Below are 26,341 nucleotides of genomic sequence, written 5' to 3'. Positions count from 1 at the left end.
TGGAGGACTGGCGGCCGGCCTGACTCAGGCTTCGGGGGAGGGGGAGCGCATCACCTATTCCTACGCACCCCCTCCCCCACGGCGGCCCGCCCCATTTATACTTCGCGGTCCAAGCCCCGCCAGCCATCCCCGCCAGGCATCCCGAGCAGAGATCCGGGAGGGGAGCGCGGTTCCTTTAAGAGTAAGCGTGGCTAACTCGAAAAGGAAGCAGGTGCATCGACACCACACCTGGGAAAGAGGTGGGGCTTCGGCCTTGGAGGGCCGCCAGGTCCCAACCGTGCAGCGAGGTCCAAAGGCGCCAACAGGCTTAGGGCAGTCACCACGCACACCTGGGACCGCAGGCTCAGTCCCCGAGCACAGCGGAAGGGGCTCACCCCAAAGGCTGGTCTCCCCAGAAAGGGGCGTGGCAACCACTCCCCGAAACAAAGGCGTTCTCACCGCCGGTTCCGACCCTCTCCCTCCCCCCACCCCGTTCCCCAATAATACACAAAAGGCCATTAGCATCCAAAATCTTTTTAATAACAAGGTAGGATCTGGGGTTAGTTCTTGTAGCCACGGCTGGCCCGTCGGCCTCTGGCGCGCTCGAACTTCCGGCCCTTGGAGCGTACATAGGGTCTGCAGGGAGAGAAGGGAGGGTGAGAAGAGGCTCCCGTTACAGACAAGTGAGGGATGAGAGACGCCACCGCCAGCGGCTGCCAGGGCCCGCTCGCCGGCTGGGAGCTCAGCAGAGAGCTGCTTGCTCTAACAGAGCAGCACAGGGACACCAGAAGGGCCCTCACTCAACCCAAGCAGCATCAGTGGTGACACCAAGTCCGCTGCTAGAAAAGCCTGGCAGCGCAGGAAGCGACACTGGCAGGAGTGGCTGCTGGAGCGCCTGCACTAGGCCCCGGGGCCATCCACCCGGGCGCCCCGTGCTGGACGGAATGCAGGCCCCACCCGAAAGACGGGGACAGGCCCTGGGAAGCCTGCATTTGTGATGCTGGCCGTGCAGGGAGCTCAACACCCGAGGAACAGAGCTTCAGGCAGTCTTGAAGGAAAAGCGGGTAAGAGGGTGGGGGAATATTCTAGAGAGACCTGCAGAATGGGGTCCAGGGCTAGGTCTACTCACTTGGTGTGGCTATGCGGGGTTCCTGGGGCCTTGCCGAAATGCCTGTACACCTCTCGGCCCTTGCGAGGACCTGGGGAAGGGAAGGAAGGGGTGGCTCAGGCTGATCTGGGGTGGGGTGGGGTGTCACTGACCTCCCAGGCCTGGGAAGGTAAAGGCTGCTAGCAGTCCCACAGCTCGTGACAGACCCCCTCCCACCCCCCTACCCGCCTCGAGCCGCTCAGCCCCACTCACCAGACAGGAGCACGGTGCCACAGCCCTTGGGGGAGTCCAGGGCCAGCTGGTCGAAGGTGAGGATCTTGCCCCCGGCCTTGAGGATGCGGCTCCGGGCGCGGCTGCTCACCCGGAGAGCACACACCTGGGGGACAGAGGGGACGGGCGTGGTCAGAGCCCCCCGGACGGCGACCCAGGGGCTGCTGGGGCTGCCTGTCCACTGCCCAGGCCCAGCAGGAGTCCCAGCTGCTTACTCGGCCTCATCACCACCACCACCAACTACTGGAGGCAGCTTCCTGAGTTCACGACAGCCATTCTTACCACTTTACTTCTAGAAATCTCGTTAACACTGCAACCTGAAACTATTACGTGTAAGGAAACTGAGGCACAAAGAGATCCAAGACTTTGTCCAGAGATAACAAAGTGGCAGAGAGATCCAGGTCTGAACTCTGGCTGTCTGGCTCCAGAGCGACCACCACCAGCAGGGCCCCAGAAGGGGCTTGTCCAGGGATACCCACCATCAACAGTGTGAGGGACAATCCCCCCTCCAACCCAGGCACGATGCCTGCCTCACCCAGAGGTGAGATGAGCCTGCCGGCACCACGAGAAGTTGAGCCAGGTCCGTAGGACCTCACCCTGACCCACCCAACACGCTCCTGAGCCCCCCATGCACCTTCAGCTTGGGCACCTCCTGGACTCGCACGTCATCAGTCACTGTCCCCACCACCACGGCCGTTTTGCCTTCCCGGCCGGGAAGCTTCATCTTCCGAATCTGCGGGCGTGGGGATGAAATGCACATTAAACAAGTCCCTTCTGGTGGTTAAATCCAATCCCACCCATTCAGCCATCCCAAGAACCAACAGTTGTGTCCCGTTTGGGCTAAACCTACCCATGCCGCACCTCTCAAGCTAGCACAAGCCTAATCTCAGGTCCAGTCTGGGAAAATCTCCAAAGAAAATACAAACAGACTCTTCCACGGATCTCTCCTACAGAAAGCTTCTGACACAGAAGACACTCTATAACTTGAAACCTCAGGAAGATCTCATAAAGCCACTGTAACCCGCCCCCAGACACACACAATGAGAACGAAAATGAGACCAAGAGGCCAAGCCAGTCCAATGCCCCCACTATTCAGCTACAATCAGAGGGTCAGAGCTCTGCACCCACCACTGGATGAGGTTAAGCCAGCTGATAGCCAGGCTGCTACCAGAGAGCTCCAAGCCCGCCCTTCCACCCGAAGTCCAGCTCCAGACATGATCCAGTCGCTCCCCAGGCTGGCTATGCCCTCCGCATCAGCCCCTCACCATCCGGGAAAGGGACAGAGGTGGCCGGTTGGTGCGACTCATGAACAACCTCTTCAGCACAACTTGATTGAAGGTGGAGTTGGTTCGCCTGGCCAGAAACCTGTACAGCTGGAGGGGAAGGAAAATGCAAATGAAAACCCAGGGCAGCCCTCCCGCCCCCCTCCCTCCCAGCTTTCTAACAAAGGGGCAAACAAATGACTTAGGGCTTTCCCCATCCCGTTAAGCCCAAGGGAGAGAGCTGGCCTAGGTCCCTCCTGGCCAGGGACCCAGAAAATCCCCCTCCCCACTCCCCTGCGGTAAACCAGCCCAGAGGCTGAAAACACTGGAATCTCCAGAAGCTAAGGGAAAGCAGTAGAGATTCGAGCCTGCCCTGCAGGCCCCAGCGAGGAGCCCGGGACCAATACCAGCATGGAGGCTCTAGAACTTGTATTGATATTTCCAGGGTGGCCTTGCCCAGGGGTCTTAGGCCCCAACCTCACCTTGACCAACAGCCTTAAGTAGATGTCCTGGCTCTTGGGCTCCTTGCGTCGAACCTTTCGGTCCTTGTTGTGGCGGATGTCAACTCCCTGCCGGGGTGAAGGGAAGACCATGAACCCAACTCTGATCTGGCAAATTCCTCACCCCATAAACATTGTTATTCCTCACCTCTAAGAAACAGCTAAAGCCCCAGTCTCTGGAGACAACAAATCCCAGACCACCATTGGGAGCCCTCTGGGAAAATACTTAAAACTCCCTGGGCCTCAAGTGACTCCTTTGTTTAAAAAAAAAAAAGGAGGGGGAAACCTAATTCTACACAAAAAGCCTTCAACACATGGCACACAGCACCGTGAAAGACCTTAACACAGCAGCCGCGTTAACTCAAGTTTTTACTTTTTTAGAAGCTATATTTTTCAACAATGTAAGTATTATTTAAGCTCCCAAACCTTGCTCCCATGCGTGGAGTGCTATCAAAAACAGTTAAACCAAGGGCAGCCTACAAGTTCTTATAAAGGCAACGACCCTTTTTTCTAGAACCTACTCTGCACAGACCAACCCTAGAACGACCTCTTTATTAAGTATAGTTTCCCAGAGTAGTGCTAAAACTGAAGGGAGCCCACGATTTCCAGTACACCCCCTGCCTGCTTTCCTGCAAGTTTTTCAGGCAGTGTCATGAGTAATAAAGAACTACCTAATTATTAATAGTTCTCATTTATCCAGCACTTAATGTATGCAGGGACCCGTGGTGAGCACTTCCTGACTTATTTCTTCTCGAACTCACATCTTTGAGGCATAATTACTGGGTCTCCAATTAACAGATGCTTTCTGTGCACAAGAATGATGATACGGTGGGTAGGGAGTTGAGACTCGAACGGAAGCCTGCCTGGCCCCCAAACCCGGGCACCGGACGCTTGACAACCCCCCAACCCCGCCCCAGAACCCAGCTTTTCAGGCTGGGGAGTGACGGATCCAGGGACACCACAGGCATGAGTGGCTGTGGGACCAGCGCGTGTCCGAATCCTGGCTCCGCCACTTACTGGCACTGTGACCCCCCGGTCATATTACTTAACCTCCTTGCCCCTCAATATGGTCATCTATTCGATGGGACCTATAATACAGGATTATGGGAGGGGCGGGAGGTTGAGGACGCCCATCCCTGGTCTTCGGGCTCCCAAAATAGCTCCCCACAGCGGGAGTCGCCTCCTTCGAACACCCTGGAACCCCTGCCTCACTCTGGAACGTCCCCAGCTCGAGACTGCGGCGGATGGCAGCGGATGGTCAAGCCCCGAACGCCGCAAAACGCGCTTACCATGATGGCGCCTCCTGCTTAGCCAGGTCCGGAAAGAGAGAACAGAACCAGAATGGGCGGGGAAAGCCTTCAGCGAGTGGCGCCTACGTGACGTCACACGGGCGCGACGCGGCGCTCTACCTTGACTCGTGTCTCTCTATGGTGAATCGGAGGACCAGCTAGATGGGCGATTCCAGAATTGGGTGGAGGAACATCTAAAGGGGAACAAGCGCTACGCCAAGGAGCACGTCGGAGGCCTCTCTGGCCCTATCCAGTCCCTGTTCTTGATAGTCTTCCGGCAGAAGGGGATCTCGGAGCTAGAGAGATGTCGCGCGGAGCTAGGAAGACGCGTCGCGCGGTGACGCTCTGGCCCGACGCCGAAGGCCTCTCTGTGGCTCCCGGAGGACCTAGAGGGCCGAGTATTGGAGGTGAGGAGGCGGGGCTGGCGGGGCTAGTCGGGACCTCGGGAAACCTCTGACCTCAGGCTTTGGGCGTTTCCTTATCAGGCTCACATCTGCCTTATCTCGTGCTGCGCTTCCCAGGTGCGGCCGCAGCTCGGGAAGTCTTATTTGAGGTCTAACCCGAGATCTTCTTGCTGCAGTCCAGTCTGTGGCATCCTGTATTTCCACCTTTTAGGTTCAGCTTCTCCCTCTGCCCCCGGATGACCCTTCCCTGAACCCTACTCAGCCCCTGCCACCTGGAGGCTGCTTTTCCCAGCCAAGAGATTCAAGTGGCCCAGAGGGTTCGGTTTGAGGGATGTGCAAGGTACTGGAGCACAGAGGAGGCAAGCTGAGGCCCCCGGGGCTTGGGGGATGGGGTGGAGAGAGGGATAAGTAAAAAACTCCTGAAAGAGGGGAGGAGAGACTCAGAGGGAGACAGAGATTCAAAGAGGAGGAGGAATGGAGACCCAGAAGGGGAGTGGAGAGAGACCAAGGGTGGCGAAATGGTGACCCGGGGAGTTAGAAGACCTAGAAAGAGAGGGAAGGTGGAGATCCAAGGAGGAGAAGAGACAGAAAGATGGTGATACTATCTGTAACCGAATTCAATTCTTGGCTTTGCTACTTACTAATGGTGTGACCTTGGGCAACCTCTCTGTGATTTTGGGCCAGTCGTATAACTTCTCTGTGCCTTACTTTCCTTATCTGCAAAAAGGGGCGTCTATTGCTGTTATTAGCCCTTACTGGATGGGACCAGATGGACTGGTTGGGGCAGTGATGAAGCTGACTTGTCCACTCGTTTTCGTGGAAGCCCTGCAGCACTTCTAGCTTGGCCTCCTTTCCTCTGCCCTTCATGCTCCTACTTACCTCTCCTCCACAGAGCCACAGGCCAGGCCGGCACCATGAGGCCTGACTCCTTGTCCATACCACCCTCCCATGGCCTCCGACCCAGGGCCAGGGTCTTGCTGATGTGATAACACAGCAGAGGGCCTGCAGATGCATGGACACCTTGAAGCAGAGGAGCAGCAGGACCAGGTAAGGGTCCATCTGGAAGTCCAGATCACCATACGATGGAACACAGTTTCCTTCTCTCTTCCTTGTCCCTGTTCCTTGGTCTTTGAGTCCCAGCCTCTTTGATTACTGTATCTGTCTTTCTTTCCCCTGGAGCCCTAAGCACACGCACTGTGTTTGCCTGTCTCTCCATCTTTCTGGGTTTCTGGCCCTCTCTCTCCCTGGGTCATTTTTTGGCACATGTTATCTGGTGCTGTTGCTGTTCTCAGTTGAACACTAGGTACATTGATTGGCAATAAATGAAGTTCATCCTCCATTTATCTGTTTCTAGCGAGCTCAGTCCCTATCTCCTTCAGCATGTGTCTTTGTCTCTACAATTCTGTTTCTAGGTCACCTGATATTATTCTTGCCTTGATTTCTTTCAATTTCATCGTGTCTTTGCCTCTCTGTATCTCTCTGTCAACATCTTTGCTTTCTGTCTCTTGGCCTCAGTTCCTCTCAGCCTCTAACATTCTCTCTGTCCCTCACCCCTGACCTAGAGGTCTCTCTCAGATACTCCCAGTCTCTCTCCTGAGTCTCTGTCCTACCATGTAACTGGGTCATTTTATGTCATGCTGCCCCCACGCTGGCTTGTGCCCATGGTAAATAGTTTGTGAATTAATGAACCTCTCCTCCCTGGTTTTCATTCTGAAAGTGTCTGTCCCCATGTCTCGCCGTGTCCATCATTTTCTGGGTTTTCTTATGTCCTTACCTTGCACATTCTTTTTTTTTTTTTTAATTTATTATTTATTTTATTTATTTATTATTTTTGGCTGCGTTGGGTCTTCGCTGCGTGGGCTTTCTCTAGTTGCGTGGGCTTTCTCTAGTTGCGTGGGCTTTCTCTAGTTGCGTGGGCTTTCTCTAGTTGCCGCGAGGCATGTGGGATCTTCCTGGACCGGGGCTCGAACCCATGTCCCCTGCATTGGCAGGCGGATTCTTAACCACTGCGCCACCAGGGAAGCCCACCTTTGACTTTCTTAATTCCATTGTCTTTGTCTCTTTGTTTGTATCTCTGCTTTTCTTTATGTCTATCTCTCTGACTCTCTGTAACTGTCTGAAAAAGAGACAACACTCTCTTCAGGTCTCTTATTGCCTCTGACTCTGGTTCACTCTTCCCTTTTACTGTTTTTGCATATCTCTGGGTCTGTGTTATCTGTGTTAGGGTTATTCTCTATCTGCAGTTAAAGACCTTCTCCCCCTTGCCCCTTCTCTTTTATAAAGTCAAAGGATGGGAGAGGTCCACTTGCCCTCAACAAAGATGGCGACAGGGGCGCTGGCCCTGTCTCCGTGAAGCCGCCTCTGCTGCGCGTGTGCCCTCACCTACAATGGCGGCTGATCTCGCGAAGCGCGATACCCCGCCCAGTTCTCCCGCTCTCCCGCGGCAGGCCCCTGCGCCAAGCTCGCGAGTCTGCTGGCCCCGCCCCCGCACGCTCTTATTGGTGCAACTTAGGCCGGCCGCGCGGCCATTGGCTGAGCGGATGCACACCCTCCCCCCACCCCTGGGTCTGATGGGGGCACTTGGTGCTGACTTGAGTGGCCGCCTGGAGGAGGATCCGGCGTGTGAGGAGGGTCTGGGGTGTCGGGACAGGGACCCGAGTCAGGACGACTGAGGGAGCAAGAGGAACAGATACGCAGGCCCGGGACTTGGGTACTAGGGGTGTGGGATGGAGATGGAGAACCAGAACCAGGACTGAGGGATCCAGGAATGAAAACCCAGGTCTGGAACTGGGTTCTGGAAATGGGGTGGGGATGGAGGGCCGGGACCCGGGGAACCGGAGACAGACACTCAGGCTTATGGATTGAGGGGACCTATGGATGGAGACCCAGGCCCTGGTCTGGGGTACATGGAGGGTGGAGAGAATGGAGACCAGGCCGGAGACCTGGGGACCTAGGGACCAAGGTGCAGGCCCCAGGACTGGGGGAGACCTAGGGCTCTAAGTGGGGGGGGGGGAGTCAATGCAAGTTTAGGGGTGGGGCTTGAAGAGCTGCCCAGGGTAGGGGGCAGAGGTGGCTCCTGAGAGTGAGTCCACAGATGGGGGTGTGTCTGGGGCAGTTCTGCGCCTGGGGAAGGTGAGGGGCAGGACTGATAGGTGACTGGGTGGGCGGGGCAGTGGGGAACAAAGGTGAGCTGGAAGGAGGAGGCAGAAACTGGGCAGAGGGCAGGGGGAGGGGACCTCAGGCCCAGTTCCCACTCTCTCCCTGGAGAGCAGGCGGCCAGACACCCAGGTCAGTGCTTGAGGTCCAACTCTTGGCTCCTGTCCCTTGCAGGTGCCTGCATGTGGCTCCTCTACCTCTCTGACCCCTTAGTTGCTCCATGTCACACCCCTTTCTCAGTTTCTCCAGCTACTACATCCCCTACCTTTTGCCTCTCCTGTCTGCTTTTTCTCTCCTAACTCTGTTGTCTGACTCTCAGAGGGCCTCTGGAGCCCCTAAACTCTCACTCTGCTCTCTAAGTATCTTTCATTACACTAGGTTTCATCTCACTGAAGCTGTTTGTCTCCGAGTATTTCTCTGGCTCTCAGACCTTTTTCTTTGTGTCTGAGTGCCTCTTCCTTGTTACTTTCTCCATCTGGAGTTGAGTGTGTGTGTGTGTGTGTGTGTGTGTGTGTGTGTGTGTGTGTGTGTGTGTTGTGTTTTTCTCTATCTTTACATGTCTATTTATATGTCTCCACCATCCTGATCGCTCTCCTTTGCATTATTTTTCTCCAAAGTCCTTAATCGTCATCCAACACGATATGTATTTTATGTCTTTACCTTGTTTTCCTGTCTTCCGATTAGAATATAAACTCCACGAAGGCAGGGATTTTCGTCTGTTTCATTCCCTGCTGTGTTTGCTGGGCCTGGCACCATGATTGGCACATAGTACTGAATAATTATTTGGGGAATAAAGGAATGAACGTTTGCATGCCTGGGCGTGGACCCTGCAGGATGCTGCCCTTCCTGTCCAGCTGACCTCTGCCCTGTGTCTGACCTCTGCCCTGTGTCCTCAGTCTTCCCACACTTTGTCTGGGCCTGTCTCTGGTGCTCCCATCTTGCCTGTCAGCACCCCTCATTGTCTCCTCTTATCCACAGGCCCTGCCCCTGCTTCCCTCTGCCCACCATGGGTGTCCTGGACTCTGACTCCTACCCTCCTTCCTCCCCACAGAGGCCAGAGCAGGAGCTGACCTGGAGCTGGGGCCACAGGCCTAGGAGCGCCCTGGACAGGGTCAAGGCCATGGCCCCCCCACCGCCACCGCCATTGACCGCCAGCACCCCACTCCTGCATGGCGAGTTTGGCTCCTACCCAGCCCGAGGCCCACGCTTCGCCCTCACTCTCACACCACTAGCCCTGCACATACAGCGGCTGCGGCCAAAGCCTGAAGCCCGGCCCCGGGGTGGCCTGGTCCTGCTGGCTGAGGTCTCAGGCTGCTGCACCCTGCGGAGCCGAAGCCCCTCGGACTCAGCAGCCTACTTCTGCATCTACACCTACCCGAGGGGCCGGCGTGGGGGCCGGCGCAGAGCTGCACGCACCTTCCGGGCCGACGGGGCGGCCACCTATGAGGAGAACCGTGCTGAGGCCCAGCGCTGGGCCACTGCCCTCACGTGTCTGCTCCGCGGACTGCCACTTCCTGGGGACGGGGGTGAGGCGCTGGGCAGCCTCTCTGTCCTAAGGCCACCTTGGTGTCTCCTCAGATCTCCCTCTGTGGGCATCTCTGTCTCTACTTTTCTGTGTGTCTGTCTGTGTGGTGTGTCTCTCTGGGTTCATACTGAAAGAGTGATGCACAGACAGGGATGGGCACAGAAGGCAAAATCCCAGGCAGAGAAGGATTTGTGTGTGCTGCTCTCATGAGATTTCTGTCTCTGTCCCCTCCCCCCTTCCATGGGTCCTGACCACAGATGAGTCAGAGGCTCCCGGGCTGGTGAGAGCAGCCAAGTGAGACACGCTCAGTCACCACTCTGGATGACAGGCACTCGCAGAGGTCCCCTGGGGCGTCTCAGGAGCCCAGAGATGGCATCTAATCCAGCTGTGGGGATTCAGAGGAGGCTTTCAGGCAGAGGGCCCCACCTAGGATACTCAGTTGGCACAGGAAGGTAAAGGTTCCAGGGTCCCCAGCTGGTGGGACTTCCTTGGTCCTGGCTGGCTGGGGGTGAGGACCGCACAGTGGAATAACCTGTTCCTGGGTTCCAGGTGTTTGGGGGTGTGGAAGGTGGAAACCACAGCTCTCCTCCCACCCGTGAGTCCAAAGGGCACTGGGATTAGACACCGAATCCCTGCCTTTGTCTCAGCACCTGGGACGGGGGTGGGCTGTACACCTGGGCCTGAGCTGGTGAGGGCGGGGAGAAAAAAACTTTCAACTCCCAGCAGATTTTGATGCCAGCCCTCCACCACCTCCACTGGAGGCTATTTGCATTTACCGTTTCTGAGGTGAGGGGCTTGGTTCCCTGACCTCTGTAGACTCCTTCTCCTCTCTCTGCAGAAATCACCCCCGACCTTCTGCCAAGGCCTCCCCGATTGCTCCTATTGGTCAATCCCTTTGGGGGGCGGGGCCTGGCCTGGCAGTGGTGTAAGAACCATGTGCTGCCCATGATCTCTGAAGCGGGGCTGTCCTTCAACCTCATCCAGACAGGTAAGGGCAGTGTCATGATGGAGGCGGGAGCTGGGGGCTAGGACTCCTGAGTCCTGGGGAGTGGTGGTGGGTCAGGGGTGGAACAGCCTGCCTCACTTCCTGGTTCCCCACCTTAGAACGACATAACCACGCCCGGGAGCTGGTCCAGGGGTTGAGCCTGAGCGAGTGGGATGGCATCGTCACCGTCTCCGGAGATGGGCTGCTGTATGAGGTAGGGCAGGACCACCCTGCCCCAAGCCTGAGCCCTGGGGGACTGTGGAGGCCAGGACCAACACGCAGGTGTCTGGTCTCCCACCCTCCAGGTGCTGAATGGACTCCTAGAACGCCCCGACTGGGAAGAGGCCGTGAAGACCCCCGTGGGCATCCTCCCCTGTGGCTCGGGCAATGCGCTGGCAGGAGCCGTGAACCAGCATGGGGGGTAGGTGGGAGGAGCCCTCCTGGGATAACAGGGACCTGGCACATCTGCGCTACATCTTCCCCTCAGCCAGATCAGTCCGGCTGAGGGATGCTCCCCACACCCCCCAGACATTTTTGCCTGTCTTGTTCCTAGCTGTCTCCCTAGTGCCTAGAACTGTGCCTGGCACACAGGAGGCACTCAGTGAATGCTTATGGAATGAAAGAACTGACAGGGAACCTGGCTCAGTAAGAAGAGTCCGTCTGGAGGTGGCCAGATGGCTGCGGGCAGGCCCCGGGACATGCCCGGCCTCCTCTCCCCATTGTCTGCTGCCCCACCCGTCTGTGTGTTTTTCCTCCCCGCCTGGCACTGTGTATCTCACCCAGCCTGTTTCCTCTTTCCCGCTGTATCCGTCCATGTGTGACTGTGAAGGTTTGAGCCGGCCCTGGGCATTGACCTGCTGCTCAACTGCTCCCTGCTGCTCTGCCGGGGTGGCAGCCACCCGCTGGACCTGCTCTCCGTCACTCTGGCCTCCGGCTCCCGCTGTTTCTCCTTCCTGTCTGTGGCCTGGGGCTTTGTGTCAGATGTGGACATCCAGAGCGAGCGCTTCAGGGCCCTGGGCAGTGCTCGCTTCACCCTGGGCACGGTCCTGGGCCTCGCCACACTGCACACCTACCGTGGCCGCCTCTCCTACCTCCCTGCCACGGTGGAGCCCGCCTCACCCGCCCCTGCCCATGGCCTGCCACGTGCCAAGTCAGAGCTGACCCTAGCCCCCGGCCCAGCCCCACCCGTGGCCCACTCACCCCTGCACCGCTCAGTGTCTGACCTGCCCCTGCCCCTGCCTCAGCCTGCCCTGACCTCCCCTGGCTCACCTGAACCCCCGCCCATCCTGTCCCTCAACGGTGGGGGCCCAGAGCTGGCTGGGGACTGGGGTGGGGCTGGGGATGCTCCACTGTCCCCAGACCCACTGCTGCCCTCGCCGCCTGGCTCCCCCAAGGCAGCTCAGCTCTCACCCATCACCGAGGGGGCCTCAGAAATGCCAGCATCCTCTGGGCTCCCACCTCCCACCCCTGATGCCCGGGTGGCCATCTCTGCTGGGGGCCCACCTGACCACCTGCTCCCTCCTCTAGGCACTCCACTACCCCCAGGCTGGGTGACAATGGAGGGGGACTTTGTGCTTATTTTGGCCATCTCACCCAGTCACCTGGGGGCTGACCTAGTGGCAGCGCCCCACGCGCGCTTTGACGACGGCCTGGTGCACCTGTGCTGGGTGCGCGGTGGCATCTCACGGGCGGCGCTCCTGCGCCTGTTTCTGGCCATGGAGCGCGGTAGCCACTTCAGCCTGGGCTGTCCGCAGCTGGGCTACGCTGCGGCTCGTGCCTTCCGCCTTGAGCCGCTCACGCCCCGCGGCGTGCTCACGGTGGACGGGGAGCAGGTGGAGTACGGGCCGTTGCAGGCGCAGGTGCATCCCGGCCTCGGTACTCTGCTCACGGGTCCTTCAGGCTGCCCTGGACGGGAGCCTTAACTCCAACCAAGCTTGGAGCTCGCCCGGAGCGGGGCTTACATTCCTGAGGGGGCGGAGCCTGAGCTAGGGGGCGTGGTGTGGCTGCTAGAGTCAGGGCGGAGGCTACAGTGGTCCTGCCTGGTCTCAGGATTGCGCCCTACCCTAGGGGACCAGAGGTGATGCTGGAGGATGTCCCGAATTCCGGGGGTTGGGGCCCTGACGGTCACGGAGAAGTGGGCTCGCCCCAAGGGTAGTGCCTGATCAACGAGGGCGGGTTCACTCCAGACCCTCGAGAACGGCTCGTAGAAAGCCAGGTCGGCTGAGGGCGGAGCCTGTCTTAACGCGTAGTCCAGTGACGTGACCTGGAACGTACGGGCTGGGGAGGCCTTAGATAACTGGACCCGTCTACTCCGGTGCCTCCACCAAGCTGGCCAATCAGCCCAGGAGGGGCAAGTTCCCCGGGCGGCGCTCCGATTTGCACTAATGTCCCTCCCCCCGTGGGTGGGGGCGGGGAAGTTCGTTTCCTCTGTCTTTTGTGCGTCCCCTAGCCCCAGACTTCAAAGCAATTGAAAAGGTCTATGCAATAAAGGTAGTGGCTTCATTCCTCTCAGGCCCTCGCCCCTTCCTCCATCCAGCAGCCCGTGGGAGGGAACAGACTCTAGGCACTTCCAGCAGCTCCTGCCTTTTATGGATCGAAGCCCAGACCTGCCCATGGACTGCGGCCAGCGTGACCCGCTGGCCTTGAACTGGGGCCAGGGAGCTGCCTCCTCCCCCACGACAGCTGGCTCTGGGGTTCTCAAGATTTATTCAGGATCGTGTTAACGGAGGCGGTGGGAGGATGGGGTCCCCGACGTGCCGGGGGGCACACACTGAGGACCTTCCCCGCCCCCACGAGGGAGCGGGGAGGCTCACTTTTTCTTAAAAATATAAATGTATTTATCTGCATCATCACATCCCTGGGGCACCCAGCTGGCCGGCCCGTGGGCCACAGGGCGGGGAGGGAAGAGGGCGTCAGGGCGCAAGTCTGAGCGAGGAGGAGGAGAGCTCCGCCTGTTGGGGTGGGGGCGGCCTCACAGGGCTCCGTGCTGGGCCTGGTAGCGGGACAGCACGGCGCGGTAGTGGGACAGCTCCTGGCGCACGGCCACCACCTCCTGCCGTAGCAGGGCGTTCTCCTTCTCCAGGAAGGCCGCCCGCACCGATATCTGGTTCTCCTTGAGCCTCCGGGCGTCGCGGGACCGCTTGGCTGCCTCGTTATTCTTGTACCGCCGGCTCCAATACTTCTCGTCCTGGATGGGTGGGAAAGCACTGAGGTCCAGAGGGGCCCCGGCCCAGCGAGAGAAGGGAGGAACAGCTTTGCTTGTGCCTTCAAGGACCAGAGTGCACTTAAGAAACCGCGCCCCCCCAACCCCCGGGCTGCTTCTCACCCAGCAGTGGGGCCTAAAAGATACCCCATCTCCCCTGAATGGGTACCCAAGGGTCTGGCCTTCTAGGGCCCCGGTTGCTATGGACAGCAGGCCCCTAGCAACAGCTAAGGCATGAGATAGCCTCCCACCCCAAGCAACTGAGCTTCAAGTCTCCACTGTGCAGAGCAGGCCCAAGCTCTTCTCACTTGACAAAAGGCCTGCAGTTAGCTCCTGGTTTGCTAAGGATTCTTGTTCCCTAGCAACAAGACCTTCAGGGTCTGAAGACTTCTCCCATTGAAAAGCACTGCCCTATACATCACCTTTCCAGATCCTGGTTGCTAAGGAAAGCCTAGGTTCCCTACTGATGGGGTTTGGTGTCCCATAAAATCCTCTCAGAGCTGGGCCCTTTTGACCTTGCTGCCCAGGCAACCTCACCCCTCCTCAGCAAACAAAAGTGAGGTGTAAGTGGTCCCAATGACCACAGCCAGTCTCTGACCCACTGGCTTTGAATAGAGGCCAGGGAGCTGCCTCCTCCCCAACAGTCCCTGGTTGCAAAGGGGTCTATCCTGAGACCTCCCCACACCATTATGTTCAGAGTTCTCCAGTCCTGGAATTTGGCTGTGGAGGAGGACCACTCCTTAGTAGAAGGACCACCCAGAGCTATGAAAGACGCCCCTCCATCCCCATTTCATTAAAGCCTAGTCCCTGCTTGCTAGGGTAAACCCACTCCCTAGCAACAGGGCCTCATGGCAAGAGAAACCACTGGTCTAGATTTGGTTTACAGGCCAGTACTCACTGCTTCAAGTAGTTGTGTCTTACACAAGGACATGCCAAAGTCTTGTGAGACAAGCCCAGGTACTTCTTGTTAGGGAAGAACCCAGGACTGACAAAGACAGAATGCTACAGAGATGCAGTCACTGCCCAAAGCACCCCAAATCAGAATGTGGCCCTGGCCGCTAATGAGAACCTGAGGCCTCTTACCAGTGAGTCCAGAAAACAAGGCCTAGAGGGGCTGGCAAAGTCATCATCCTAGGCGGATGCAATCGCCCTGAAGGATGCCCCAGATCAGAGATTAAAGGACCAACCCCTGCCTAGTTGGCTGCTCAGAAGAAACAGGCTGATATCACATTCCTAAAGAATGCTATCCTTAGCAACTGGGCCTGGTAGAGCCTGAAGCCTGCCCCAATGAGGGTGTTGGGTCCAACCGATAGGAGAAGCTCCAAGCCTGTAAAACTGGTCCCATCAGTGCTGGCTGAGTCTGAATCCCACAATGATACGGTTTTCACAAATCTCAAGCCCAAACCTCTGTCCCTGTGCAGCCCCTGGCCAAGGAGGACTGATCCTTGACTGTAAGTTAGGAGAATGTGAGAGCTAATCCCAAGTGAGAAACCCAGGTCTGACTAAAGAAAGGGCCATCCCTGGCTGTGGAGCCAGAACCCACGAAGCCTGTGTCCTACACCCAGCAATGCTCACCTTCTGCTCCTCTGGCACCTGGATCTTCCGCGCCTTCTTCATGATTGGCTGGGGCTTAAGTTCCTCCTCTGAGAAGCGATGTCTCCGAGGGTCAAAGGTCTCATGGCCGGGAATGCTTGACAGGGCTAAATCAGCTGGGTCAGGTTCAAAGGTCATCAGCACCTCCACCGTGTCTGGGTCCACAGGGCTGGGTGTGTCCCGAGAGGTCAGGCCTTGGGGAAATAGAATGTGCCGCCTGAGTGTGTATTTATTTTGGGGAGGGGGTTCCCAGAGGTTACCCCCTGCTCAGGTATCATATCCACCACAAGGAAGGCCCTTATGGGGTTTAACATAAAGCCCGCCAGGGATCAACCTCCCTAATATAAAATATGAAGGTTCCTTAAGCCACAGAGATGCTCAGAAATCATGAAACCAGTTCCACTTTTACACACAGGAAAACTGAGGCCCAATCATACGTGACTTGCCCTAAGTAGCACAGGAACCTGAATTATTGCTTCTAAAACCTCAGGACTTCAGAGTTACAGTGTTAGCTTCCTTCTCTATAGTCCTACCATTCTTAACTGAATCCCCAACCAAAGCCTAGACCCCCGGCTGTTCAGGGAAAAGGAATTTAATGCACCGAAAAGACCTCAAGTTAGCTCCTTAAGAACTACTAAGTCCAGAGTTAGGGACGAGAAGCATAAAGGGCTCTGAGGTTCCAGGTTGGTTCAAGCATAAGAGCGGCCTGTACCTTTAAGAGAGAGCCAGCTGGGGGCAACTCAGGACACAGGTTCAGGGCCGAGTCACGTGCTGGCGCCTGCTTTCCCGCCCCGCCCCCCTGCCGCCACGGGCGCCCTCATGTTCCCCAGTCCCGCCCCCTCCCGCGTGACCGCGCGTGCGCGAAGCACGAACCACGGAGGAGGGAGGAGAGGACTCACGTGGCGCGGGAATGTGCGACTGGGAAGGGGAGGGCCCTGGTCCTGCCCGGAGGTCGGACCAGGAGCAGGTGTGTCCAGGAATCCCCGACCTGCAGTCCGCCCCTGGCTACCCCAAGGTGCCCGAGGGAGCACACCTTTCCTCTTGCTCCCTGGGGTCTTCCAGCTCGAACCTCTCAACCGCCAAGGAGCCAGACCCCTCTACTCTCTAGGGAACACTCGAGAACCGACCCCCTCGATATTCTCAGGCCCCAAACGTCCTAGCCACTAGGATATACACGATTCTGGGACCCCAGGCCCCTCCCCCAGGAATATAGAAAGCTCGGTCCTTGCCGCAATGGAAGACGCAGGATGAAGGTCCCTTCTGAAGGACTCCGGGACCCGGGGCGCCAGCCCCTCTCCACTGGGGGGGGGCCGAGGAGGCAGGGCTGCCAGTCCCTTTTGTCCTGGGGAAACAGAAGTCTGTGCCCGGCCCTCGTCTTCCTCCCTCGTAGAGGGCCTAGGATTTCCGGTCCTATCCCAGTTCCACCGCTTCCTGGTCCAGATTCTGGGGTGCAGTCCACTCCCCAGTAAATAACTCCAGTGTTCTGGGATCCCAATCCCTACTCCTCGAGTATCCAGAGCCTTTGTCCTCACGTCCCACGTAAAAATTCACACGACCTCACCACTGGGCAGGCTTCCTGGAACTTGGGGTCCCAAGTCCCTCATCTCCTATAGGTCCAGGATACGCAGTCCCTGATCCATTAGGGGACACAGAATCCGGACTCCTCTCTCGACATCTCCCGATTAGGGGACCCGGAATTCGGGCATGCAGCCCCAGTCCCACCGTCCTGACCCCCAGATTCTCACAGCCCCGCCCCCTGGAGTCCAAGCCCCGCCCAACCAGGGCCCTGCCCCGCCCCAGCCGTCGCACCTGCGCGGTGGCCGCCGGCGGCCCCGAGGGCAGCCCGGGCGGGGGCGTGCCCGGGCGAGGAGCGAGGGGAAGCCGAGCCGCAGGAGCCGGGCCCCGGGGAGGGTGCAGGTGTGCGCACGGGCGAGGGCGCTGGCGACGGGCCGCCGGGGGGCGGCGGGCTGGGAGGGAGCCCATGCTCCAGCAGGAAGGCGTCCAGGTCCACGTACTCCACGTCGCCGAACGGCAGCGTCCGCTCCCACAGTAGCGGCGCCAACAGACCCGGGCCGGGCGCAGCCCCCGGGCGTCCCCGTGGGGACCCGCCGCCCACTACCGCCCCAGCTGAGGCATCCGCCGGTCCCGCTGGCTCCAGGCCCGGCCCGGGGACCGTGGCTGCCGGCGGGGTCGCCTTGCGCTCCTTTTCCTTCAGCAGACCTGCGGGCCAGGGAAAGAGCGGGCAGGGTGGGGAGGAGGAGGAAGACGGAGATGAAGAAGCAACTCCGAGAGGAGAGAGACACGAGGAACGAAGGGATGGAGCCCCACACCGCAGAGATCCAGAGAGTGGGGGGACAGAAGGGAAGTGGGTGAGAGACCCGGGAGGGAGGGCAAACACCCAGAGAGAGGAGGGGACAGAGGCTCAGAGAGGGAGAGAGACCCAGAGAGAAAAGACAGAGACGGGGGCGGCGGACCGAGAAAGGGATAAAGAGAGGAAGAGAGACTCAGAAAGAGGGGAGGACAGGGACGCAAAGAGAGAGATGGGGACAGAGACCCAGGAAGGGATGAGACACAGAAGGGGGATGGAAGTTCAGACAGAGGTAGGTGGAGGGTTGGGCAGGAGAGATTTTAAAAATGACAGCTCTGTTAATTCCTCTGTAATCTACAACCCCCCCCACTCTCTGCGCACTGTACCCCCTCCTCCCTGCCCCCACACTCTAAGGGGCAGGAAGGGGCTCTATTCCTGGGGCACATTCCTCATCCCTAGACTCCATGTGACCCCAGAAGGCCCCGCCCAAGCCCGTGTAACAACCGTGTGAGCATCCGACACACCCCCCTCCCTTCTCCCTGGACCCCAGGGGTCCAGACTCTCGGAACCAAAAGGAAGAGGGGGCTGGGGCCTAGAGTCTTGAGTCCTGGGAGTGGACAGGCATGAGAACCGGTACTTTTGGGTCCTGGGTGCTGAGGGATCTAGGGGCCTAAACAGCTAAGTACAATATTTGGATAGGTAAAGGTTGGGAGGATGGACTCTTGGCACGTAGGAGGTAGCTGTGGACCCTCCCGGCACTAAGGGAGCAGGGTGTCTGAGTTGGGCGAGATGGGGGCTAGAACTCACAGCTGGCTGGCTCTTTGGGCTTGCTGGTCCCCTGCAGAAGGCTCCGCAGCCCAAGCAGCGCTCCCCCGCCAGGGGGGGCCCCGGTCGGGCTGCCCAGCAGCAGGGGGGCCGGAGTCCTGTCGCTCACGGGCCGCGCCATCGCCCGGCACCTGCCCGCAGGCTCACGGGTTCATGGAGAGGCGAACAGCTGGCTTGCCAGTCAGCAGCACACTCCTGTGGTTCGGGCGAGTGTCTGCCCAGGGGCGGGCGAGCGTAGCTTGCAAGCCTCCAGTATCCAGAACACTGCAAATCCTAGGAGCGACGGGGATTTGCAGTCCTCGGTGCAGAAACGTGCAACTCAAGAGGGTCCCAGGAGACCATACAGTCTGGGTGAGGGGCTGATCAAATCAGGCGGCCGGCTCTTTGCAACCGAGGGTTCAAGGGGACACAAGGCGCTCCTTCTACAAGGTGGGCGAGCCTGGCTCTTGCAAAATCTGCAGCCCTCTCCAAGGAAGGAGCTTTGCAATCTGCACCAAGAGGTGTGCGCGGAGGGCCGGGGAGAGGGCAGGAGGAGGCGGCTGCCTTGAGGCGTGGCCAAAGCAAACTTCTTTCGCGGAAAAAAAAAAAAAAAAAAAAGCCAAACCAAAACACCCGACGCCACAGCGCGCACCCCTCCTCTCGGCCCCCGCCCGACTCCGGCCTTGCACCCCAGCCGCGTGCCTCCCTCCGGCTGAAAGCGCGGGCCAATCGCGTCTTGACCCCTCGAGACGCACAGCCAATGGGACCCCTGGATCCGCCAAGTCCTGGGAGTGCGAGAGAGGGTCTCAGTGCGTGAAGTTACCTTGCCTTTTGGAGAGAGGCGGGACCCTGACCTACATTCACCCAATGGGAGACGGCACTGGGGGCGGGACCGTGACCCAGTTCGGGCCAATGAGGCAGACGGGAGGGGGAAGCACATGGCTTTGCGCGTGCTGCCTGACGGGGAGGGTGGGTAAAGTGGTGGGAGGGGAAAAGAGCCGCTTAAAGGAGCCACGAATCCAAATGACTGGTGAAACGGGAAGCCAAAAAACCGAGTAGTGGGGTTTAGGAAGAGGGAGATTGGTTTCTAGAAGAAGGCTGCTATTCTTTAATACCCAAATATTTCCCCGCCGCCCCTAGAATCAGACCACTGAGATACAGGAAGTATTCTGTCCCTTTAATAGCTTTGTTTTGGGGGTGACTCCCCTCCCCTTGTGGGGAGGCTTGGGAAAGGCAGGCGCAATCCTCGATGGGGAGTCTCAGCGACCATGGGGGGTACCATCCACTGTAAGATGACACGGGTTGGGGGCGTTAGTTTAAGGCGCGGTAGGATGGACCCTGAAGGGAGCATGCAGGGGGCGGGGATGGTGGGGTGGGCCGCCCGGGGCTCTACCACAGGGAGGGCTGCGAAGGGGGAGCCGGAATGTACCAGGTTGAGAAGCTGGGGGAAATGGTCAGTTATACTGCACTGGGCTGAACCATAGGGAGGCAGCAGGAGGGTGGAATAGGGACATCCGGTTTCAGCATTAGGTGGAACTACGTGAAGGTATTCATGGGGGGGGGTATGGGCTGTACCATGTTGAGAAGCCAGAGAGGTAGACGTTAGATCACTGGGCTGAACCACGAGGAGGCAGTGGGGGGGAAAGGGGATTGTACCATGTTGTTTCTCAGTAAGGGAGGTGGGTTGTACCACACGAAAACAGGGAAAAGGATTCGGGCTGTACCATTTCGGAAAGCCATAGTAATAGGCACCACGGACCAGTACTTGATCGTACCATTAGGAAACCAGGGGGCTCGGGTTATACACCAAGTTGCAAGCAGCGAAGAAGACAAATCATGGATCAGCAATGGTCTATGACCGGGAGGTGGGCTGTACCACTTTGACACAAAGGGGGAAGGGAGAAAGAGCGAGTGAGAGCTCAAGAGGCTGGATCATACAGAGCAGCAGAGGGGGGTAGGACTGTATCATATTAAGACACCAAGGGGAGACACATAGGCGGGTTAGACCAAGACGTGGAGGGGATGCAGACTGGATCATACCATGCAGGCGGTAGTTGGGGCCTCGGCAGCGCCTCTCGGGGTGCCGGGGGTCCCTGTTGCCCCTCAAGGCCCTGTGGGCCAAGGGCTGCAGGGGCCGGCCGTTACCGCTGAGGCTCTGGAAGATCTGGGACGGAGGATTCTGGCTCAGGAGTCTCAGGGAGTGCATCTGCCGTGGAAGGGGGGGTTGGGAAACTGGGAGTGAATAATGAATGGCTCTGGTGACGTCACGCAGGAAGCCCGGCCCCCGAGAGCGGGTGGGCGGGGTCTTGCTCAGCCCCCACCAGACTCTCCAGGGTTGTCAGACTCTCGAATCCCCTCCAGTTCCCTGTCAACCGGGGGTAGGAGGGTAGGTGAGGCAAGGGGACACCCAGGCCAAGGAACGGGTTGGGGGTGGCAGGGAGGGGGCAATGTGCTGCCAGGGTCACCTGGAGGGAGGTGATATTTAGGGCCCTGTCAATGAGGATCCAGGTAACAGTCTCCGAGCAGGGTGGGGTGCTGAGAGAGCCCTGATAGGTGATGAAGCCAAAGGATTCGGGGAACAGGAGCTCCAGGCTCAGGTCTTGAAGAAAGTAGGCATCATCTGCGGGAATATCAGGTCAGAGTGAAGAGGGGTGCCCCTGCTGAACTCCCCTATGTGCACACCCGACCCCCACCCTCTCCACCCTCCAATGCCCAGGGACTTACTCTTGTAGGAGATGCGGGTGATGGTGTCACGGTTAAGGAGGCGGCTAAGGAACGGGTTTGAGCTACCAGCCACCTGTGTGGAGGTATGAGGTGAGGAGATAGGAACCCAGAAGTCCAAGCCCCCAACCCCTTCCTCCCCTAGGACCCCGGAGTCTAGGCCTTCCAGCCTCCCTCTTCTCAGACCCCAGGTTCCAGCCCCTCCCTCCCTCCGAATCTTGCCTGGGCTCACATTGACAAAGAGGCTGAGAATGGCCAGGCCATTGGGGCCCCGGGAGGCTGTGCTGAGGTTCCCATAGAGTTCTTGGTTGAAGTGGATGAGCTGCACCTGCGAGGGGAGCACAGAGAGTGGGGTCCCCTGGCAGACAGGGGGGACAGAATGGGCAATGGGTGCAGCTCTGGGCCTTTGGGGTTCCAAGTCAGGTTAAGGATTAGTGTTCAGGGTTGGGGGGGGTAGTTCTGTGGAGGAGGATGGGATGAGGCATTAAGAGGAGGGTGAGGTGGGAGGAATTGGGTCGACTCAGGGTGAAGGTCGAGGGTCAGAGGTTAGCAGGCATCACCTCAGCAGAGAAACCCTGGTGGTTGATCTGGTGTTCAGAGCCAGCTCCGTCACGCGCTCCAAATAGCAGCCGCAGTTCACTGAGTCGGTGGCTATAAAGGAGGGGCCCCCCAGACACATTGACCACAGGCCGGGGCGCAGGCAGGAAGGAGACATGGCGACCGGTGTTGTACAGGGTTCCCCGGAGCTGTGGGAGAGGTGGAGGCCTTCATAGGGATGCAGAGAGAAGATCTTTTCCCTACTGTTTTCCATTCGTACATTTCCCTCTGCCAACATTTAATCATTCAGCATAGTCTGAACACTACTGTCTTTCCAGACTCTGGGCTGGTCCATGGTAGGTGCTCAACAGTGGTGAATTTAATTAACAAATATTTATTGAGCTGCTACTATGGTTGCCAGGTTGCCAGGAAAAGAGCAATGAGCAAGTAGACAAAAATTCTGGGCCTCATGGAGCTTCTGCTCCAGTGGAGGAGAGAAAGACAATAAATTCTGAATCATATAAGTAAATGCTTAGTTAATTACATCCTGTGCTCACACTGGGGAGAACTGGGAGTTCTGTTAAAGTATAATGGGAAACCCAGGGAATTCCTTGGCAGTCTAGTGGTTAGGACTCTGCACTTTCACTGCCAGGGTTTGGGTTCAATCCCTGCTCGGGGAACTGAGATCCTGCAAGCAGCACAGCCAAAAAAAAGGAGGGGGGGGACCCATAGATTGGGATGGGGGTGGGGTGTCAAGAAAGGCTTCCATGAGGAAGTGACATTTGAATGGAGACCTGAAGGATAAGGAGGGGTTAGTTGCAAGGAGCAGGGAGAAGGGCATTCCAGAAGGGAGAACAGTCAGTGCAAAGCCCTGAGATGGCCTATTTTAGTGACAGTGAAGAAGCCAGTGGGACCAGAGCCCAGTGAGCAAAGGAGAGAGTGGTGATGGGAGCCAGATGGTGCACAGCCTTGTGGGCAAGGATGGGGTATTTTGTATTTTTATTTAAATAACTGAATGTATATAACACCCATGGCACAGTGCCAGGCACATGCTAAGTACTGTGTGAGTGTGTGCTGTTATTACTTGTCGTAATAGAAGGATTTTGAGTAGGAGAGAGTGATATGATCTGGTTTGTGTTTTTAAACATCTCTCTAGCTGTGGGATGGAGAATGGACTGCAGGAGGCAGAGAAGCAGGCCAGCAAGGAGGCTATGGCACCAGTCCAGGTGCAAGATGATGGTGGGAGCAGTGGAGGGACAAGAAGTGAAATGCTGTTTAGCAAGGAGACTAGAAAGGACATGGATGGGAAATGGGAGTGAGGGAGGAAATGGGATGGGGAATAGCTCTGAGACTTTTGGCTGAGTGAAAGGTAGTGCCACCTCTTATAAGAAATGGTATTGTGGGACTTCCCTGGTGGTCCAGTGGTTCAGACTCTGCGCTTCCAGTGCAGGGGTTGCGGGTTCGATCCCTGGTCGGGGAAGCAAGATCCCACATGCCGCGGGGCGCGGCCAAAAAAAAAAAAAAAGAAATGGTATTGCAAAGCGGGCAAGAGCATGGATTCTGGGACCACACTGCCTAGGTTTGAATCCCAGCCCTGGCACTCTCTAGCTGTTTGACCTCAGGTAAGTAACTTAACCTCTCTGTGCCTCAGTTTCTGCATCCATAAAATAAGGATAATATTAGTACCTATTTCATGGGGTTGTTGTGAAAATTAGAGGATTTATCAAGTTTGAAAACAGTGCCTGGCACACTGAGTCTGTTTTACCACTGATTCTAAGAGATGGGAAGACTAGGAGCCATGTTTGAGGAGGGAACAATTGGTGATCCACTGTGGAGTGTAAGTAGCCTCCTCTCCACCCATTGTGTTGTAGGCCTCCTTCCCCAAGGCTAGCCTCCCAACTCAAAGCCCTACCCCCCACCTCCACTCAGGCCCAGCCCCAGTGGATTTGGTAACCCCGCCCTCCAGGCCCCTTACCTTCTCTCCGCCTGTGCTGAGTCTCAGCGGGGGCAGAAAGGGGTCATAAAGGACCCTCTTCAGCTCCACATCCACGGGGCTCTGTCGCTTCCCCACAGCACACAGACTCCAGGCTGCGTTCACCAGGCCCCAGAAGGGAGGCCCTGGGAGCAGGGGTGGGGCAGGGAGGAAAGGGAGTCAGAAATATGGACTGGATCCCAAGGCTGGGATCTGCTGGGAAGGCTGTGGTCTGGACTCCTTGGATCCCAGGAGACGAAGGGCTGGGAATCTGGACTCCTGGCTTTGAGGGAGGAGGGGGCTGGGATCCAGAATCCTGGGTCCTAGAAGAATCTTGGAGGAGCTTCCTAAGGACCGCCCCGGCCCCCCCAACACCTCAAGTCTCTTTGATCAAACCTCTCTTAAATTGTCATTGGGGAAGGAACTACAACTCCCAGCAGGCCCTGAGACTGCCAGCCTACCCATCCAGTGCCTGCCTGCCCCAGAGCCCATGGGAGTTGTAGTTCCTTTGGTCCCCCTGGTCCCACAGCCGGATAATGAATGTAGTGGGGAGGAGGAATTGCAAGCGAGGGCTGGACGAGGTGGGCAACGGGGCCACTGAACCTCTGGTTCTCAGTAGGAGCCAGGACCTACCTGCCTCTTTCCCAGGAAACACACACACACTTTTCCAGCCCCACACTCCCTTACCTTCCACTCCCTCCCACTCACTACTTGAAATGCGCATGTATAATGTCCCATGCTGAGTCCCTCGGGTTCAGAAGCTGGGCCTCCTGAGGGAGGGAGGAAGGGGATGGGACTCCTGCGTCCTGGGGGGAGGGGGGGCGGGAAGGAGAGAACTCCTGGGTCTCAGGAAGAAAGCGCCCGGCAGCCCAGACTCCTGGGTCCCCGCCCTGGCTGCACCTGGCACGAAGTTTCCCTGGAGATTATCCTTGTAGCTCCACCAGTCGTCGGGGTCAGGTGCGGGTCCGATGTGAGCTGGGGAGAGAGCAGCCTGAACCCCTCTCTTTGGCACCCCTCCCCCACCCCCGTCAGGGGCTTCTGCCCCAACCCCCAGGCCTTACCTGCTGCCCCCAGTGCGGCCCAGAGTAGCAGCGCTCGAGGGGCGTTCAGACGAGCTGCAACCCCCATCCCCGGGAGGCCTCGGGGCGACCCCTTCCCAATGCCCTGGCCCGCCCTCTCTCAGCTTCTTCCTCTCTTTGTGGAACCCCGACCCCACCCGGACTTCCAGCCTTCCTCTCCTACCCACAGGGAGTCCCAGTTCCCCAATTACTGAGGCAGCCGGGGACTGAGACGCCCCCACTCCCCCACCCCGCTCTCCTCTCCTCCCTCTCTATGCCTCCCCTTCCTCTCCTCTTTTCCCGAAGCCTCCTTCTCCCTCTACCTCCCGATCTTCCTACTCCTCTCTGCCTTCTGCTTCTCCCTCGGGTTACCTCTGGGTTTCTGATCCACACCCCCCTCTTCGTTCTCTTTTCATTACGCTCTCCCAAGCCACCTAACTCCATACCTCCATCCTGCTTCTCTCACCTCCTCCTCCCCCTCCCTCTCTCCCTTCTCTGCTCCTGCCTCTCCCTTCTCCCTTCTCCCTTCTCCCCTTCTTCTCCTCCTCACTCTCTCCCTCTCGGCCTCCAGCTCCTCTCTCTCTCCCCACCTCCTCCTCTCCTGCCTCTTCTGTTTCTCCGTCTCTCTCTTCTCTCTCCTCCCTTCCTCCCTCCTCCCCCTCCCTCTCTTCTCTCTCTTGCTGTTATTTAATTTTTCTGTCGTTGTTTGGGAGTGGGGGGAGCTCTCACAGCAGAGAACCCTCCTCCTCGGGCTGGCGTGGGTGTGTGTGTGGGGTGCCCCAGGGGCAGGATGGAGGGGTCGTTGGGGGGCTGGTCCCCAGCTCCCAGCCTCGCTGGGGCCATGGAGGCGGGGGTGGCCCGGACACCTGGGGCCCAAGAGCTGGCAGTTTCCATCCTCCGCAGAAGGGGGAAGGGGGGCGCTTAAGGTGGAGCTGGGAGAGTCCTCGGATGTCTTCCCGCTCAGGGCCGCTGGCCCCGGAGGATCCGGCGTCTCCCAGGTCGCGGGGACCCAGGTTGGAGCCTGCATCAGTGCCTGCAGCCCCCCGCCCAATGCATCACTCGGGCCTCCGCCAGGGGCTCCCTTAACCCGGCTGGGGGATCCCCTGGGAGACTGGCGCGCGATGTGGGCGGCTGACCAGGAGGGGGAGGCAGAGACTTGGAGAGGGAGAGAGAGAGGCTGGAGGAGCCGGGAAGGCAGAGGAGAGCAGAGGTGAGGTCAGGGAACAGTGGAGGCTTGGGAAGGGAAGGGGAGCCTGAGATGGGTACGGAGAGCCGTGGTGGAGGGAGATGCAGGGTAGAGATGAGAAAGCAGGCTGGGGCGGTTGGGGGGTTGCTGGGGGAGGTGGTGGCGGCAGGAGAGAGAGAGACATAGAGAGGGAGACCCCCCAGAATGACAGGGAAAAAATACAAAAGGAGACAAATGCAGATGGAGGCAGAGAAAGAGATACAGAGACCCACAGAGAGACAGATGTAGACACACAAACTTGGAGATAGAAGCAGAGAGACCTAGAGAGAGAGAGAGAGAGAGAGGGAGAGAGAGAGTCCCACATACCAGGTTAAAGATGGAAGAGCAAGATGCCAGGCAGGAGGTGTGTGGGGAGAGACAGAAACAGAAAAAGAGATCTAAAGACAGAGCGACAGAGAAACACACACCCAGAGCAAGGGGCA

The 26,341-nt window shown here is 58.1% G+C and overlaps 4 protein-coding genes across 18 annotated transcripts; 1 reads left to right on the top strand and 3 right to left on the bottom strand.

Annotated features, from left to right (window-relative positions):
* Window positions 1-497: 497 nt before the first annotated feature.
* Window positions 498-4,550, bottom strand: RPL18 (ribosomal protein L18). Its single transcript, XM_082437481.1, has 7 exons — window positions 4,409-4,550; window positions 3,102-3,188; window positions 2,623-2,730; window positions 1,992-2,090; window positions 1,340-1,463; window positions 1,109-1,178; window positions 498-615 (listed from the first exon to the last, which is right to left on the bottom strand). The coding sequence occupies exons 1-7, from the start codon at window positions 4,409-4,411 to the stop codon at window positions 540-542; spliced, it is 567 nt and encodes a 188-aa protein (XP_082293607.1). The 5' UTR covers window positions 4,412-4,550; the 3' UTR covers window positions 498-539.
* Window positions 4,551-4,680: 130 nt separating this feature from the next.
* On the top strand, window positions 4,681-12,989 carry SPHK2 (sphingosine kinase 2). Of its 8 annotated transcripts, XM_082437378.1 has the most exons (8): window positions 4,842-4,929; window positions 5,024-5,152; window positions 5,705-5,859; window positions 9,020-9,494; window positions 10,332-10,481; window positions 10,598-10,692; window positions 10,784-10,899; window positions 11,308-12,989. In XM_082437378.1, exons 3-8 carry the CDS (start codon window positions 5,821-5,823, stop codon window positions 12,398-12,400), a joined length of 1,968 nt encoding a protein of 655 aa, XP_082293504.1. In that variant the 5' UTR covers window positions 4,842-4,929; window positions 5,024-5,152; window positions 5,705-5,820; the 3' UTR covers window positions 12,401-12,989. The 8 variants fall into 8 exon arrangements, with proteins under 8 accessions (XP_082293502.1, XP_082293504.1, XP_082293503.1 ...); XM_082437376.1 differs by lacking the exons at window positions 4,842-4,929; window positions 5,024-5,152 and adding an exon at window positions 4,681-4,815; XM_082437377.1 differs by having other exon boundaries at window positions 4,846-5,171.
* A 178-nt stretch (window positions 12,990-13,167) lies between these two features.
* Window positions 13,168-18,535, bottom strand: DBP (D-box binding PAR bZIP transcription factor; the record flags this gene model as incomplete). Of its 4 annotated transcripts, XM_082437462.1 has the most annotated exons (5): window positions 13,168-13,665; window positions 15,256-15,467; window positions 16,503-16,615; window positions 17,083-17,493; window positions 18,389-18,535. In XM_082437462.1, the coding sequence occupies 2 exons, from the start codon at window positions 15,409-15,411 to the stop codon at window positions 13,450-13,452; spliced, it is 372 nt and encodes a 123-aa protein (XP_082293588.1). In that variant the 3' UTR covers window positions 13,168-13,449. The 4 variants fall into 4 exon arrangements, with proteins under 4 accessions (XP_082293588.1, XP_082293586.1, XP_082293589.1 ...); XM_082437460.1 differs by lacking the exon at window positions 16,503-16,615 and having other exon boundaries at window positions 18,389-18,527; XM_082437461.1 differs by lacking the exon at window positions 16,503-16,615 and having other exon boundaries at window positions 13,481-13,684; window positions 18,389-18,527.
* A 26-nt stretch (window positions 18,536-18,561) lies between these two features.
* On the bottom strand, window positions 18,562-25,547 carry CA11 (carbonic anhydrase 11; the record flags this gene model as incomplete). Of its 5 annotated transcripts, none has more annotated exons than XM_082437433.1 (9): window positions 24,677-25,542; window positions 24,516-24,590; window positions 23,619-23,761; window positions 21,667-21,852; window positions 21,339-21,434; window positions 21,110-21,182; window positions 20,851-21,005; window positions 20,426-20,591; window positions 18,562-18,679 (listed from the first exon to the last, which is right to left on the bottom strand). In XM_082437433.1, the coding sequence occupies exons 1-9, from the start codon at window positions 24,741-24,743 to the stop codon at window positions 18,588-18,590; spliced, it is 1,053 nt and encodes a 350-aa protein (XP_082293559.1). In that variant the 5' UTR covers window positions 24,744-25,542. The 5 variants fall into 5 exon arrangements, with proteins under 5 accessions (XP_082293559.1, XP_082293558.1, XP_082293557.1 ...); XM_082437432.1 differs by lacking the exon at window positions 18,562-18,679 and adding an exon at window positions 18,770-19,170 and having other exon boundaries at window positions 23,619-23,731; window positions 24,677-25,547; XM_082437431.1 differs by lacking the exon at window positions 18,562-18,679 and adding an exon at window positions 18,770-19,170 and having other exon boundaries at window positions 24,677-25,546.
* Between the last annotated feature and the right edge of the window lie 794 nt (window positions 25,548-26,341).

The sequence above is a fragment of the Balaenoptera physalus genome, assembly GCF_965194825.1.
Source record: "Balaenoptera physalus genome assembly, chromosome: 19".
Taxonomy (NCBI): domain Eukaryota; kingdom Metazoa; phylum Chordata; class Mammalia; order Artiodactyla; family Balaenopteridae; genus Balaenoptera; species Balaenoptera physalus.
The sequence above is the reverse complement of the archived record's forward strand: the minus strand, read 5'-3'. Positions and strand labels throughout refer to the sequence as shown.

What these genes read in the sequence shown, in the direction of transcription:
- RPL18 (XM_082437481.1), bottom strand. An exon ending in AGGAGGTGCCCAAGCTGAAG is followed by an intron (nt 1,464 to 1,991) that starts GTGCATGGGGGG and finishes TCTGTCCCCCAG; the next exon opens with GTGTGTGCTCTCCGGGTGAG. An exon ending in TGGCACCGTGCTCCTGTCTG is followed by an intron (nt 1,179 to 1,339) that starts GTGAGTGGGGCT and finishes TCCCTTCCCCAG; the next exon opens with GTCCTCGCAAGGGCCGAGAG.
- SPHK2 (XM_082437376.1), top strand. Translation starts at nt 5,821, where the DNA reads ATGCATGGACACCTTGAAGCAGAGGAGCAGCAGGACCAG. An exon ending in GCCACTTCCTGGGGACGGGG is followed by an intron (nt 9,495 to 10,331) that starts GTGAGGCGCTGG and finishes CTCTCTCTGCAG; the next exon opens with AAATCACCCCCGACCTTCTG. An exon ending in CTTCAACCTCATCCAGACAG is followed by an intron (nt 10,482 to 10,597) that starts GTAAGGGCAGTG and finishes TCCCCACCTTAG; the next exon opens with AACGACATAACCACGCCCGG.